This window comes from Salmo trutta, chromosome 39, assembly GCF_901001165.1.
Source record: "Salmo trutta chromosome 39, fSalTru1.1, whole genome shotgun sequence".
Taxonomy (NCBI): Eukaryota; Metazoa; Chordata; class Actinopteri; order Salmoniformes; family Salmonidae; genus Salmo; species Salmo trutta.
Window position 1 is genome coordinate 19,877,757 of NC_042995.1, and position 15,510 is coordinate 19,893,266.

Genomic DNA, 15,510 nt, shown 5'->3' on the forward strand with positions numbered 1-15,510 from the left:
CAAAGTAATGCTCGTCTTACAGTCAAACCATATACAAAGGAGTGCCAAGTGACGTAAAAAGAATTCAGCCTTAGCAAGCAGAGAGAGAGAGAGAGCGAGAGCGAGAAAGAGGGAGAGAGAGAGAGAGAGAGGAGGGAGATGAAAGAGGGAGAGACGAGAGAGATAAGAGAGGGAGAGACATAAAGAAAGAAAGAATTGTCTGTTTATCTGTTTGCATTCCACATCAATTTAATGATGACACCGCGGAGCTGCTTCCTTTGCTCCTTGGGCATTCAGAGAGCAACCATTAACAAATACTGTGTGGCTGTATGGACAAGGTCAGCGTGAACTAGCCACACAAACAGCACCAACAACGCTGTGTGTGCATCCGACCGCTACTGGCCGGGACTCGTTGAAATACACCCGACGACGAGCAAATCCACAGCAAATATAAATAGGATATTTGCCATTGCTATTCTGTTTGCGTTACGACAGCATAGTCTACCGCTCTGCCCTGAAGAACAAACAGCAGGAGTGAAACGTCTCCTCCCGTCAGTATTCCTCAGGAGGGGCTTTGAACAGTGATTGTGGGAGATTTCCACATAGGGGTCAAATCAGGGATGGAAACATTGGGCTCAGGCTCAGCAGGAGACACCCCTTCACTGTTTCCTTTAATGACCCACATGGACGAACCGCCAACACTGGGTTATCTTGTCTTCTCATCTGGCCGTATTGACCAAATGTATTGACCAGACACATCAGTGGATACAGGAAAAAAGGGGAAATTGTTCAACCTAGAAATTCTCCATTATATTTCGCCACCTCGTACTTTGTCAACATTTCATGCAGGTACGTACCCTACAACACAATGATCCAATCGTTCCCGTGAGTCATTTGAATAATTTAGACTCTCTCTCTCGTCAGTGTCAGTGGATACAATTCAGTGCAATGTGCTTGCTAAAATAAATGTAATGTAAATAAATATGATATAAATATGTCTATCACACCACACTGGAATTCATCTGCGCCGTCTTCACAGTCTTTCACTCCGTCACACAACCAGACAGTGTGGATGCAGTTTCCACTGGGGCAAGCAAAATGGCCGTCCTCACATCTCTTTCTGAGGGAAGGAGCTGGGGAGAAACCAGAAGCCAAGATCCATTCAGAACAATAAACTGCGAGGCCGGGCTATGTTCAAAATCTCTTCAAATGCATTCCACCAGGGCCCGGTGTCTGCCTGGTACACGGCCACATCAACAGTAGCCGACAGAACTAGCATCACAGAAGAGAAAAAAAGGGAAGGGGAAAAAACCTACTCTGGCAGTTGGTTTCATCTGCATAATCCCCACAGTCGTTGGCTCCGTCACATATCCAGGAGGGGTGGACACAGAGGGAGGTAGAGTTGCAGCTGACGAACACCGTCTCCTTCACCCCCAGCATGTAGTAATCCAAGCAGCCTGTGTTGCCTAAAGGAAGCGGTCATTGGACCGGCATATCCAAAGGCTAAGGTTAGCGATTGACTTTCCCCGGCTATATACTGTCTTATCTATAATAGTGTAGTGCCCTGATATTAATAACAAAACTAAAAATAACTTCAAATTCCGGGGAGAAATTCCTTCTTCTTCTTTTATCTAACATTAATAACACACACGACCAGGCCTAGCCTACAGACCAGCTACTTGGGAAAGGTAATGTTGTAGCACCTTAGAAAGATACAGTGCAGCGCCTTAACACAGATAGTGTGTCGCCTTAACAAAGATACGTTATGGCGCTTTAAGAAAGGCTTGTCTTACTGCAGTTCTTCTCATCTGAGGCGTCGGGACAGTCGATGATCTGATTGCAGCGGGCCGAGGCCGGAATACAAACCCCGTTCAGACAACGCCAGTCTGAGGGAGAGCATGTGGAATCTGGAGAGAAAATACAGGTCCGAAAAGAAAAAGATGAAGAAACGAGGGGTAGAAATATGTTTTATTTGAAATCCGTCTCTTTGGTTCATCGTCAGGTGGACTAGAAGGAGATAATTGAAAGAATGGATAATATTCTCCTTGCTTGGAGAAATGTTCCTCTATGAAATCTAACAGGAGAGAGAGGAGTTCACCCTAAAGCTATTTATTTGTTTATGCAGTAGTAATGTAGTACAGATGATGTTGTCTGTCACACTGGGCATGTAAACTCATCAGATTCGTATTACTCACTGTTACAATAAACCTCGTCGGAATAATCTCCACAGTCGTTGACCCCGTCACAAACCCGCCTATTGGCCACACAGCGCTGGTTATAGCAGCTCTTGAAGCCCCGTCTGCAGTTTCTGTTATCTGTAAGAGAGGAAGAGGAGTAAAGAGGGAGAGGAAGAAAAACGAAAGAGATTAAAAAAAAATAAAGACACTTTAGGAAGAGATTCGCCTTCGTGGATTTCAGGAAGTGAGCGAGTCTGAACTCATTCTACTGGACAAGAACCCGGCGGGGCTTGGTAGGGATTTTCATCTGAGCACTGGTGAACTAGTACAGTAACACATATTTGGTGTTTACTTACCACAGTATTGCATTTTCTCATCCGACTTGTCTTTGCAGTGTGCTATTCCGTCACATGTCAGCTGATAGTCAATACACTCCCCGTTCCCACACTCAAACTCAGTGTGAATGTTACAGGAGGAGTTCTCAGCTGCAAAAAGAAGAGAAAATCGATATTTTTCTGATTGATTCCTCATCCAAACAGAAGGGTCTGCTTTCTGCTATATCTCCATTCTCCAACGAACGTAATTCTTCAATGCCCCTCACATTGCTTCATCTGACAGTAACACTGTCAGATGCCTGTTGTCTACTTGTCTATTAGCAAGACGTTCACATGGTCCTTTGAGCCGGATGCTGTTTCCCAATGAATTAGAGGGAAAAAGACAAGGTACTAGACTTACATACACATCTGTTATCTTCCAGCAGTAGTCTCTCTCCTCTGCAGCTACAGTTGACTGTGCCGTGAGGGGTCAGAAGACAAAGGTCATGACATCCACCGTTCAGCACTGTGCAAGGGGACAGTTCACCTGGAAAAACAGAGCATTATGGGTACTGTCGTACATCATCTTACAGAAAACACACATCAACCTCCAAATAAATAGGACAGTATATTGTTCAATGTTTTTAAAGTCCAAATGCCATGCTTTACTTCCTACTTGCAGTGCCTCCCATAAAGAGTTTCAGCTTCCAAATATTTGAAATCAAGGACTGAAAACTTTTCAAGGTCAGTGTTGTGGTAGAAAGGTAGAATTCTCTGTTGGGGACCCTCTTTGAACTGTGTTTGGCTCGGACAGTGGTATGGAGAGGTAAGCTATAAACCATGCCATCATGCTGCCCCCTTAGTACCCACATGTCTGCTCATTTCAGTCGGAGAGAGAGAGAGAGAGAGAGAGAGAGAGAGAGAGAGAGAGAGAGAGAGAGAGAGAGAGAGAGAGAGAGGATATATTTCTCTGCTCGGATGGTACAGATTCAGCTGAAGCACAGTGCCAAGCTTGGGTTCTGGTGAAGCACAGGCCAGACAGCATGGGGTAGCCTGTGGCACTGGAGGTTGGGATTTTTGGAGTTGTTTATTCAATAACAGATTTACATTGAGTGGTAATTAATCAGGGAGGGCAGGTGGGGCTATATGAAGTCTTGTATAATGTTCTGCCAAATGGTCAAACTCTGCTACACAGGGTTGTAACCACATGCAAACCATCACAGGCTGCGATGTATAGAAGACTCCATGTTGACAAGTGAGTTTTGCTTTGATGTCCTGTATAGAATTCACTTACAATTGTTGGTATTGTTGGAAACTGCAACAATTCCCATTGGCTGGTTGGGGATGTCGGCTCTGAGGACCTTGATGTCGCCACCTGTGTACTTATTGGAGCGTACCACCGCCCTCCCTACCCAATCAGACCAGAACAGGAAGTTCCCATAGATAGCCAGGCCAAAGAAGGTTCCTGGACCTGACTTCACAATCACCTACAGAATGAACGGAATAAGAAAATGGTGTTAAATTGGTTTTATGCTCATGTTTTAGTCATTAGTTAAGTCGTATTAATTTCGGTTGAAATACATCAACATAACCTTGGACGTCACATACTCAAGCATGACAAGAGGTATGAGACAGCAGGAATAAGTTCCAAATCTGATGGTACACTCTTAGAAAGAAGGTTTCCAAAAGGGTTCTTCAACTGTCCCCATAGGATAACCCTTTTTGGTTCCAGGTAGAACCCTTTTTGGTTCCAGGTAGAACCCTATGTACAAATGGTTCTTCATGAAACCCAAAAGGGTTCTACCTGGAAGCAAAAGGGTTCTACAAGCAACCATAAAGGGTTCTTCATGGGGTTTTCCTACGGGGACAGCCAAAGAACCTTTTAAGGTTCTAGATAGCACCTTTTTTTTGAAGATTGTACAAGATATGACTTAATCATTCTATTCCGAACAACATACAGTATATATATATATATATATATATATATTTGTTCTCCTTACATATCTGTGTGAGCCATCATATTCACATCGTTCAATCTTTCCCAGACTGCCATCGGAGAAGAAGAGCTTCTCGGCGGTGTGGTCGACGGTGAGTCCATTAGGTGTGAGGATGTCTGCGGTGACGACACTCTGGATATTGTTTCCTGACAGGGTGGATCTCATAATGCTGGGGTGCAGTTCATTCCAGTTAGTCCAGAACATCAGGCTGCATCAGCAGTGAAAAAAAAAACATTATTGAGACTTTCACGGAAGCAAGCAGATGGGATGCACCTCCATTCAATATATTGTAAACATCCATCAACCATCAGCGTCTACGCTGAATGACTATACCCATTAAAAAACAAAACATGTTCCCAGGAAAACGCAAACATGCTTTTTCTATCTCGATTTTCTGAAGATATAAACGTGTTTCGATCCTCACATTCTAAAGCAAAATAATTGACTCATTTTTAAGCCTGCCTCATGTTCTTGTGAAGGAAAACAGGGTATAAAAGGGAGGCAAAGAAAACATAAAAGAACCATCCACTGTAAAGACATTATGATCAGTAACAAATGATGATAGAACACTTCTAACACTCCCCCAGAGCAGCTATAAACCTCATTCCCCTGATAGAAAAGTTTTCAATAGATTTGCTAACTGAGTACATACCACAACCCATATACCCAAGTGAGCATCTACTGAAGGCCAATACGGGTGTGTAAGTGTGTATAAGACAATAGGAGCAGGGAAGTTTTAACACCTACTTCTGACACTCCTCCAGAGCCAGGTTATGTGGGTGGTCGTCCTCTGCCAGTGTGACCACAGCCTCTCTGGTGAAGGCCCCGGGGAGGCTCTGGTCCAAGCTGTGCCTGCTGACGGTGGCTGTGGTGGAGCTGGTCCAATAAAGCGAGTCCCAGGCTCCATGGTATGCTAGGCCCTCCACTGACCCCACATCTACACAGGAACAATAACACTGATATAATTAAGCAATACGGCACGAGGGGGTGTGGTATATGGCCAATATATCACGGCTAAGAGCTGTTCTTATGCACCACGCAACACCAAGTAAGCTGTGGTTAGCCGTGGTATATTGGCCACATCTGCAGTCCTCATGCCGTGGTTAGCCGATGCCCTGGCCACATCTGCAGTCCTCATGCCTCCTTGCAGCATGCCTAAGGCACATTCACGCAGATGAGCAGGGACCCTGGGCATCTTTCTTTTTATGTTTTTCAGAGTGAGTAGAAAGGCCTCTTTAGTGTCCTAAGTTTTCATAACTGTGACCTTAATTGCCTACCGTCTGTAAGCTGTTAGTGTCTTAACGACCATTCCACAGATGCATGTTCATTAGTTGTTTATGGTTCATTGAACAAGCATGGGAAACTGTGTTTAAACCCTTTACAAGCTTCTAAAGCCAATTTTCCACGCTGTTTAAAGGCACGGTCAACTTAGTGTATGTAAACTTCTGACCCACTGGAATTGTGACACAGTGAATTATAAGTGAAATAATCTGTCTGTAAACAATTGTTGTAAAAATTACTTGTGTCCTGCACAAAGTAGATGTCCTAACCGATTTGCCAAAACTATAATTTGTTAACAAGAAATTTGTGGAGTGGTTGAAAAACGAGTTTTAATGACTCCAACTTAAGTGTATGTAAACTTCATACTTCATCTATCTATCTATCTATCTATCTATCTATCTATCTATCTATCTATCTATCTATCTATATATATATATATATATATCTATATATATATCTATATACATATATATATACACATATATCTATATACATATATATATATATATACATATATATATATACATATATATATACATATATACATATATATATATATATATATACATATACATACATATATATATTATATATATATATATATATATATATATATATATATATATATATCTGGCACACCTTGTAAAGGTTGTCTCATATGGTGGTGTCATGGAGGTTTCCACATAATGCATTTAGGCATGAAAGAATCCAGTGGTCAGCTGTACTGGGTAGCGATCAACACTCTGTGAATACTTTGATTTTAAACTGGTTGGGTCTGAATGTGGATAACCTTCATCAGGATACACCTGGACATCCCGTGAATATATTTCATGTTTCGCTGTACCGAACGGTAGTTTCTTCCTAAAAGATAAATCAATGCCAAACTCTTTTGAATGGAACCTAACAAGCCTAGGCAGGTGTAAAGATGTCCCACTGTGCTAAGAGATGAACAATAGAAGACAGTTCACTGTTTTGCATTCAGACAGGACAATAGCACAAACTAGGACATACAAATCAACATTCACTACCAGTAAAAAAAGGAAAAGTAATACAAATAATTGAGAACACAGCCAGTGTACAAACAGGCAACACCACTAAGAAATCTTTAAACAAGTGAAAAAAATTCATATTCTCTTCATCTGCCCAAATGCATTCAGAATAAATTCTGCAAATAGGGTAATATCACACACTTGTTTGGACAAGGGATAGGCCTATATGGTTGACAAAAATATTATTTTAAGAGATACTTAATTATCATATTCGTTAATCATTATATGGGAGTAGTGCTGGTGCTTTCTCCATGAGCTAGCCTCCTATAAGGACAACCATTATTGCCTTCCTCTCCAACATCCAACCCCCTCTGTGATTTTGATGGATCTTCCTTCCCCGTTCCTGGTCAGTCAGATATATTTGAGCCAAGTCAGCATGGAGCCTAGCCTACTACACAGAAGCTACAGGGGCTATGGGGTGACGGGGATCTGCTGTCTATGTGCATTAGGGAACTATACTGCAACACCTCCGAGGCGTCTCTGTGTGTGTGTGTGTGTGTGTGTGTGTGTGTGTGTGTGTGTGTGTGTGTGTGTGTGTGTGTGTGTGTGTGTGTGTGTGTGTGTGTGGGTGGGTGTGTGTGTGTTCAGCTGATTCCTCCTAAAACACTATATCAGATGGACATACAGATGAAATGTCATATCCATCTATTGACATTGATATTCACTATATGTTTATCAGTGGAGGCTCCTAAGAGGAAGAAGGGGAGGACCACCCTACTCAGTGAATTTCATAAAATAAAAAAATAAACATTTAAAAAGGTCTACAGTAGCCTCAACAGCACTCTGTAGGGCAGCACCATGGTGTAGCCGGAGGACAGCTAGCTTCTGTCCTCCTCTGGGTACATTGACTTCAATACAAAATCTAGGAGGCTCGTGGTTCTCAACCCATTTCATAGACTTACACAGTAATTATGACATCTTCTGGAGGACGTCCTCCAAACTATCAGAGCTCTTGCAGCTTGAACTGACATGTTGTCCACCCAATCAAAGGATCTGAGAATGAATCTAGTACTGAAAGCATAATCTACAACTAGCTAGCACTGTTAGCCGTGCATAAAATGTGGTGAGTAGATGACTCAAAGAGAGAGAAAGACAGTGAATTTCATAAAATAAAAAATGAAGGAGAAGCAAGAGAGAAAAAAGAGAGTATTTTTTTTCACTTTCAGTTTCACTTTTTTAGCTAGCAAATACAGCTAGCTAGTTCAGCCTACTGAAACACCCAGCTCAAACAGAGGGATGCGGTGTTAGCTAGCTGGCTATGACTTTCCAACACAACCCTGGAACTCTGCCAAGTCAAGGTAAGCTTTTGGTTTGACTAATTTACTGCCACCGGGGCACGCCGGTGTAACTGCTTACTGACTGTACACTAACGTTACTGCATGATTGTAGCAGGTTTACTAATGGGTTAGTTCTATTAGCTATGCTGACTATGACGTTACTTTAGCTAATATGGTGTCAATGATGTAGGTTGTGTGTAGCGGTTTGGCTTGGAAATGTTTTTTTGCCTGGTCACATACAGCTGATGTGTTGTGCATTGAAGTCCACAAGCGAAGGGACAAGGTGAGAGGCGGAGAGCACATATATGCAAGAAGGAATACAACACGGCTGCTATGAAAGTGAACTGTGTTTAGGCGTGATCAGGGGTGTATTCAATTCGCGGATTCTGTTGAAACACGTTTCTTAAATGGAAGCAAACGGAATAAAACAGGGATAAACATAACTGAATTTGCCCAATAGAAACTCTCGTTTGCAACAGTTGGACTAATGATTACACCCTATATCAGCTGGATGCAGGCAGAGTGTGCAAGGTGGTATTGAATGTCACTGGCTGTCCATGTGTCACTGTCTGTCAACTCGAATTTGTCTCTCGACCTGTGTGCACCTACGTTGTAAACTTTCATTCATAGGCTAGTTTGTAGCAACCTCATGATGGGTATAGGGAAAATTTGAGTATCATGTAGTAGCCTAAACCTACCAATGATACATTAAACTGGGTGAATGGAATATGAATGAAAGTGATCCAAAATAATCCAATATGAAGTAAAAGAAATAAGGCCATGCTCATGAATAAAAAAATAGTCATCCCTTATCTTAACCGGCACTGACCGCCACTGATGTCTATATAGGATGAGAGTAAAAGCGTCCTCATGCTTCCCATCCGAAACAGTTCCGAACAGTTTGTGCATAATATTATTATGACATTTTGTGACGATTAAGTTTGTTTTGGTCTTCGACAAGGGGTTTTTCGAGCAAGCCGAAGTCGGTAGCTGAAGTCTACGCCCCTTCGTCGGTGATTGGTCAACAGTAGGGATTCCTCCATGAAGTGTTTGCTGTTGTAACGGTTGTCGTCGGGAATGGAGGACCAAAACGCAGCAGGAATGTGGATGCTCATCTTGTATTTATTTTTAAATAAAGAGAACACCTAAATAACAAAAACGAAGAACTCACGAACAACAAAACAGTCTTGTCAGGCTCACACAGGCAAAACAAGAAGCAATCTCCCACAAACACTTAACCAAACACATACCCATATATAGGACTCTCAATCAGAGGCAACTAGAAAACACCTGCCTCCAATTGAGAGTCCAACCCCAATAAACTAGACAAAGAAATACAAAAGACTAGAGACCACATAGAAATACAAACCTAGAACATAACCCCAAAAACCCGGAAATAATAAATCAAACACCCTACTACATAAAACACCACCCCGAACCACATAAACAAAATACCCTCTGCCACGTCCTGACCAAACTACAATAACAAATAACCCTTATACTGGTCAGGACGTGACAGCTGTCAATTAACAAGAGACGACTCGTTTTCATGAAAACATTTTCATTGAGAAATACTGCAAAATTGCGTGACTAAGATCTCCTCGGCAAAAACGTCAAAATGAACGGCAGATTTTTTTTGGAGTTATCTTAGATTCATTCTGACTACGGCGTCTCAATATGGACAAACATTACAATTGCTGTTTTTCTTCTCATTTTTTAAACAAAGGTCTTTTAATGGAGTATGCAAGCACACTCATTCGCTTCGCCTATATGCACCAGCCAAACCGAAGCACACGGAAGTTTTAAGTCCTCACCATATGAGTAATGTTTTCAACGTGGCACAACAAAGGATGCCACCTTTTCAAAATGTCAGTTCGTCAAATTTCTGCTCTGCTACAGCAGCCTCTGTCAACTGTAAGTGCTGTTAATGTGAAGTGGAAACGTCTAGGAGCAAACAACGACTCAGCCGCAAAGTGGTAGGCCACACAAGGTCACCGAACGGGACCGCCAAGGTTGCAACACCCACTACCGAGTTCCAAACTGCCTCGGGATGCAATGTCAACACAATAACTGTTCGTCGGGAGCTTCATGAAATGGGTTTCCATGGCAGAGCATCCGCACACAACACAAACATCACCATGCACAATGCCAAGCGTCGGTTGGAGTGGTGTAAAGCTCACCGCAATTGGTCTCTGGAGCAGTGGAAACGCGTTCTCTGGAGTGATAAATCATATTCACCATCTGGCAACCCGATGGACGAATCTGGGTTTGGCGGATGCCAGGAGAACCCTACCTGCCCGAATGCCAACTGTAAAGTTTGGTGGAGGAGGAATAATTGTCTGGGGCTGTTTTTCATAGTCGGGCTTGGCCCCTTAGTTCTAGTGAAGGGAAATCTTAACACTACAGCATACAATTACATTTTAGATGATTCTGTGCTTCCAACTTTGTGGCAACAGTTTGGGGTAGAGTCCTGACCTCGAACACCTTTGAGATGAATTGGAACGCCAGCTGCGAGCCAGCCCTAATCGCCCAACATCAGTGCCCGACCTCACTAATGCTCTTGTGGCCTTCAGTAATGTCCCTTCAGCAATGTTCTAACATCTAGTGGAAAGCCTTCCCAGAAGAGTTGAGGTTGTTGTAGCAAAAAAGGGGGGACAAACTCCATATTAATGCTCATGATTTTGGAATGAGATGTTCGACGAGCAGGTGTCCACATACTTTTGGTCATGTAGTGTATTTAATCACAGTGCTTATCGGTCTGGGCTGCAAAACATTTATAGAATAATAAGACCATTTTCCTGTTGTTTTAGTTGTCATTGGTGTCTATTAATATGATATTTTCCTCTATTTCTCATGCTTGTACATCAGAAAGAAACATAAATGAAATACATATATTTTGATGATTGTTGGACGGAATTTGAATTAGAAGGCCGGAAAAAAGGGAGAGGAAATGCCAGTAGTAGTCAACTGTCCCTGACAGTGTGAATAGAACAGGTAACATGTCATGGTGGAACTGACTGAACGTGTCTGTGGTGTTTGAAGTTTCTGCGGAGTGATTTACAGAGGGGACAGAAGGGGTCAGGACATCACTTCCTGTTTGCCATCCATCACCTATTACAGTTGGCTGCAAACGAAGATGGATTTGCCCCCCTGTATGAGAGAGGAAATGCCAATACCAACTATCAACCCCACTCCTCACAGGAAGTCTCAGGCCAACCCTTTTATACACCTACACCACATTCTGGTCCTCTCTAGCTCAGTTGGTAGAGCACAGCCCTTGCAAAACCACGATAGTGGGTTCGATTCCAAGGACTACCCGTACGTAAAATGTATGCCTGCATGACTGTAAGTCTTTGGATAAAAGCGTCTGCTAAATGGCTTATACAACATTAATACACCTAGAGGTTCTCTGTATAGCATTCCTTTCATCATATACAACTCCCATAGAACTAGATAACATTTAATGTATCACTTCTAAAATCACTGCAACTGACATCTCATCTTGCTGTACAATGCCGTCTTTGATAGTTTTGCTACTTCTATCAGCAGCAAAACGAAAGCAATGGAAATGGCAAAAGATCAGAGTTTCTGTCAGACATACGAAAGAGGCTTCAGTCGGCCTCTAAGTGTTGACATCAGTGGGACATGAAAGGCAGTCAGATTATGTGGGATCCCCCTGGTTTCACACTACAAGTAACAGTTTGAGCTCTTGTCAATGGAGAGTTGAAGACTTTTGAAATTGGGGGAAAGAAATGTTCACTACTTGAAACAGCAGCTTTACTTGCTCATCAGTCTTCTCTCTCATCTTTCTGAAGGCAGGGAGGAAGCTACAGTATGGTGCAGAAATGAAATAATGAACGCATTCAATGTGAAAGGAGGTGAGAAAAGAATGCAAGTACATTCTACAAGGATTTCCACTTCCCCTGTTACTCTTTGCTACAGATGTAGAATCTTAATCACTCTTTGGTTGCTGAAGAATTTCCTGCACAGCAGTGTAGTAGAGGTTTAAAAAGGCTTCTACAGTTTGTCATTACCACTTAGAAATTTCAGACTTGATTTGTCCCTACAAAAATTCACATTTCTTGTTGCTGCAGGATTATTTTCCTGCTGAAGCAAAATTGACTCAAATTGAGATCCTACATCTGTAGATATGATAAAGCAAACATTTTCAAAACAGTAGTAATTCATTTAGTAATGGATAAATGAGTAGACAAACAAATACCACACTTTATCAAAGTGAACTTACTCTCAACGATCACTCTCCGTCCAGTCCAGTCGTCATTGACAACCTGTATATTCCCAAAGTGAACGTCACTATAGAAAATCCGGTTGGTGCCTCCAGAGTCCTGTTGTTGGTGATGAAAGGCCAGCGCTATCACATTCCTGAAGTAGGCAGGGTTCTCATAGGGCCTGATGGGAGAGTTGAGATCGCTGTCGTCTGATAGGTGGATGCTCCTCAGGATCGACCTCTCAGAGTAGAGAAGGTAGCCATCGTACTGGTGACAGCTGAGACCGTCTAATCAAATGACAATGATTATGTAATTGAACCTTTGAAACTGTGATTAATTGAAATAAGAACCCTTTGATGTGGGAAAAAATACAAAAATGAGATCAAACTTTAGTAGTGCATTTAAAATCGCTACACACTTAACAGTAAAAATAAATAAATGTAAGAATAAAAAGCAAACAAGAGGCAATAAAAGAGATGAATGAAAACACAAAAGATCACTGATTACCTTTAGCCAGGTAGCCGTGAGCACAGGAACACGTCCTCCTCCCACTGCCCTGGTGGAAACACAGCTGATGGCAGCCTCCGTTGTTTTGGCCGCACGGGTTGGTTCCTGTAGGGAAGTCAACTACAGGGTCAAAGGTCAGAGGTCAAGTCAGGTTCTCCACAGCCTTATTGGCTGTCAATCTGAAATGTGTTGTTTTGACCATAAGGAATAAGATTCCATTTTGAAGTTGCAGTATCAATGTTAAATCAATATTCAGCTATTACGTTTCTGTATTGCAAGAGGTTGAAATACCTTCACATTAAAATGGGCAATCAGCAGTTGCTGCATCCATTTTTGGGCATAATAATACATTATTTGTACCTATTGATTCTTGAATAATATAACTTATAAATAAATGCCTCATCAGCTTAGTTTAACTGTTGTACCCCAACAGAACACCAAATATAAGCTTGTTTTACTCCAATGTTTGTAAACAAAGGAAATGTTAACAAAACATGGTTAAACTCCAATTTTGATATCATGGATATCCTTGCATCCATACCTCTGTTTATGCATTTGAGAGTGATTACATTTTTCCAGCCCCATCCTTCAGCTTTTTACTGAAACAGTGGTGGGAAGGACGACGTTATTGTTTCAACTGCTGATTGGCCCTTTAATCTCAGGTCTATTCTAGAACACTTAACAACCGCAGGTACTGGCAGCCAGGTAAGAACATGAAATAATAAGGACGTGATAATGAAGTTGAAACCTCAACCTTTCTCCCGTCCTCGGTTAAAGACTTTGACATCGTTCAAGTTGACTCCCAGGCCACTCCTCAGAGTCATGGCTCCCTCCGTTGGATAACTCTTGACGCCTCGGCGAATGGAGCCTCTGGCATGAGCCCTATGCACGAACGCACGCATTCACACACACACACGCACACACACACACACACACACGCACACACGCACACACACACACCAGGAAGAGGAGGGAGCTTGACACCAGGTAACAGGAAGTTTGACACGGGGATAATCAATGGCCCTCGTCTAATTAAAACAGAAGAACTCATTCAAATACACTAGACAGCTGGTCTGACAGAAGGTGACGGGACCTAGCTACCCTTGTGGATGACATTGAGGTAGGTACGCACAATTTAAATAGAGAGGTGTCTGTTCTAAATGTTCTGCCTTTTTCTCTGTCAATTAGATTGGTATTTAAAGTGACCTTGTGGTGCAGGTGGTTCATCCAACAAGGGTAGAGCAGCTGGCAAAGGCTTCTATGGAGCCTGTTCGGAGAGACTGTACTACACTATAACATTTCTGGAAGAATAAATTACCTGTCAGCCCAGTATATGTAAGCCCCATAGACGGCCATTGAAAACAGATCCGCTGTGTTGCTGGCTGAGGATGACAGTACTATCTCCCGGCTCTCTCCGCTCTCAAGGCTGATCCGCTCTATCTTGTCGGCGCGGGCGTCGCACCAATATAATTTATTTTCCTAGAATACAATGTTGAGAAAGTAAACTTCAGGTATATGATGGTGGGAGAGTATCATTATAAAAAGATAACACAAAGCAGAATGTAATGCCACTTCAGCCTGGAAGATCAGAGGGAGGCTAAAGTGCTGCGTGTGCACTCTGGGGGCCAAAAACACCTGGTCCTCCTGTTTGGCTCAGTGGGTAAGCGTGTGGAGCTAGCAACATCAACGTCATGGATTTGATTCCCTCTCGGGTCACAAATAATACAATGCCTGCACCCACTGATTGCCAATAACTTTGACGCCTATCCTTTTGAGATTTATTTTAAATTTTTTACTTGCTCAACAAAATCTCTTTTTGCAATTGTATTACTTTGAAATAATATAATAATAAACAAAAAATAATACCAAATAATATAGCTCGGTATTTGTATTATTTATTTCATAGTATTTTTTTCTCATCTTTGTCAAGGGTGCCAATAACTTTGGAGATGAATGTATATAAGCTGTTTTGGATAAAAGCATCTGCTAAATGGCATTCATTATCATATTTTATAAACTGGGTGGTTCGAGCCCTGAATGCTGATTGGCTGACAGCCGTGGTATATCAGACCGTATACCACGGGTATGACAAAAAAATCACTGTTTACTGTTCTAATTACGTTGGTAAGCAGTTTCTAAAAAGCAATAAGGCAGCTCGGGAGGGTTGTGGTATATGGCCAATATACTGTACCACGACTATGGGCTGTTTCCAGGTACTCTGCGTTGCGCCTCGCCTAAGAACATCCCTTAGCCATGGAATATTGGCCATGTACAAAACCCCCTCCGGGCTTATTGCTTAAATATACCTCATAGTCTATGGAGATCCCATTGGGCCATGCTATTCCAGAGTTGACCAGAATAACTTGGTCTGATCCGTCCAGCCGGGCCCGACAGATGCAGGGGCTTTGGCCCCATTCTGTCCAGAACAGAAACCTGGCCAAGAGGACAACAGAAGGGTAAGAAGAGTCCACAGCCACCATCACCAAACAATGTTCATACTTTACAGTCACCTCTTACACTGACAGGAAATGCTTTGGATTGATCTAACGTGTATTGTTCATAATCAGTAGACCACTTTTGTAGTCTAGTCGCGATAAAGATGTATTTTTTAAGAGAGAACTGGACCAAGTCGGCAGCATCAAAACATCAGTATTAGACACACAGGCACATGACGAAAATGACATCAATACAATAAGCAGC

General features: G+C 42.3%; 1 protein-coding gene across 1 annotated transcript in view; it reads right to left on the reverse strand.

Moving 5' to 3' along the window:
- The window catches only part of LOC115179354 (low-density lipoprotein receptor-related protein 1B), a 203,359-nt gene that overhangs the window by 77,006 nt on the left and 110,843 nt on the right, over nt 1-15,510 (reverse strand). The window contains exons 37-50 of the mRNA XM_029740789.1: nt 15,117-15,243; nt 14,129-14,289; nt 13,565-13,692; nt 12,811-12,915; nt 12,321-12,590; nt 5,215-5,404; nt 4,471-4,675; nt 3,765-3,957; nt 2,892-3,017; nt 2,513-2,641; nt 2,175-2,294; nt 1,773-1,886; nt 1,296-1,445; nt 987-1,112 (exon numbers count right to left, since the gene is read on the reverse strand). Coding sequence (XP_029596649.1) covers nt 987-1,112; nt 1,296-1,445; nt 1,773-1,886; nt 2,175-2,294; nt 2,513-2,641; nt 2,892-3,017; nt 3,765-3,957; nt 4,471-4,675; nt 5,215-5,404; nt 12,321-12,590; nt 12,811-12,915; nt 13,565-13,692; nt 14,129-14,289; nt 15,117-15,243 — 2,144 coding nt within the window. The remainder of the gene's footprint in view (nt 1-986; nt 1,113-1,295; nt 1,446-1,772; nt 1,887-2,174; nt 2,295-2,512; nt 2,642-2,891; nt 3,018-3,764; nt 3,958-4,470; nt 4,676-5,214; nt 5,405-12,320; nt 12,591-12,810; nt 12,916-13,564; nt 13,693-14,128; nt 14,290-15,116; nt 15,244-15,510) is intronic.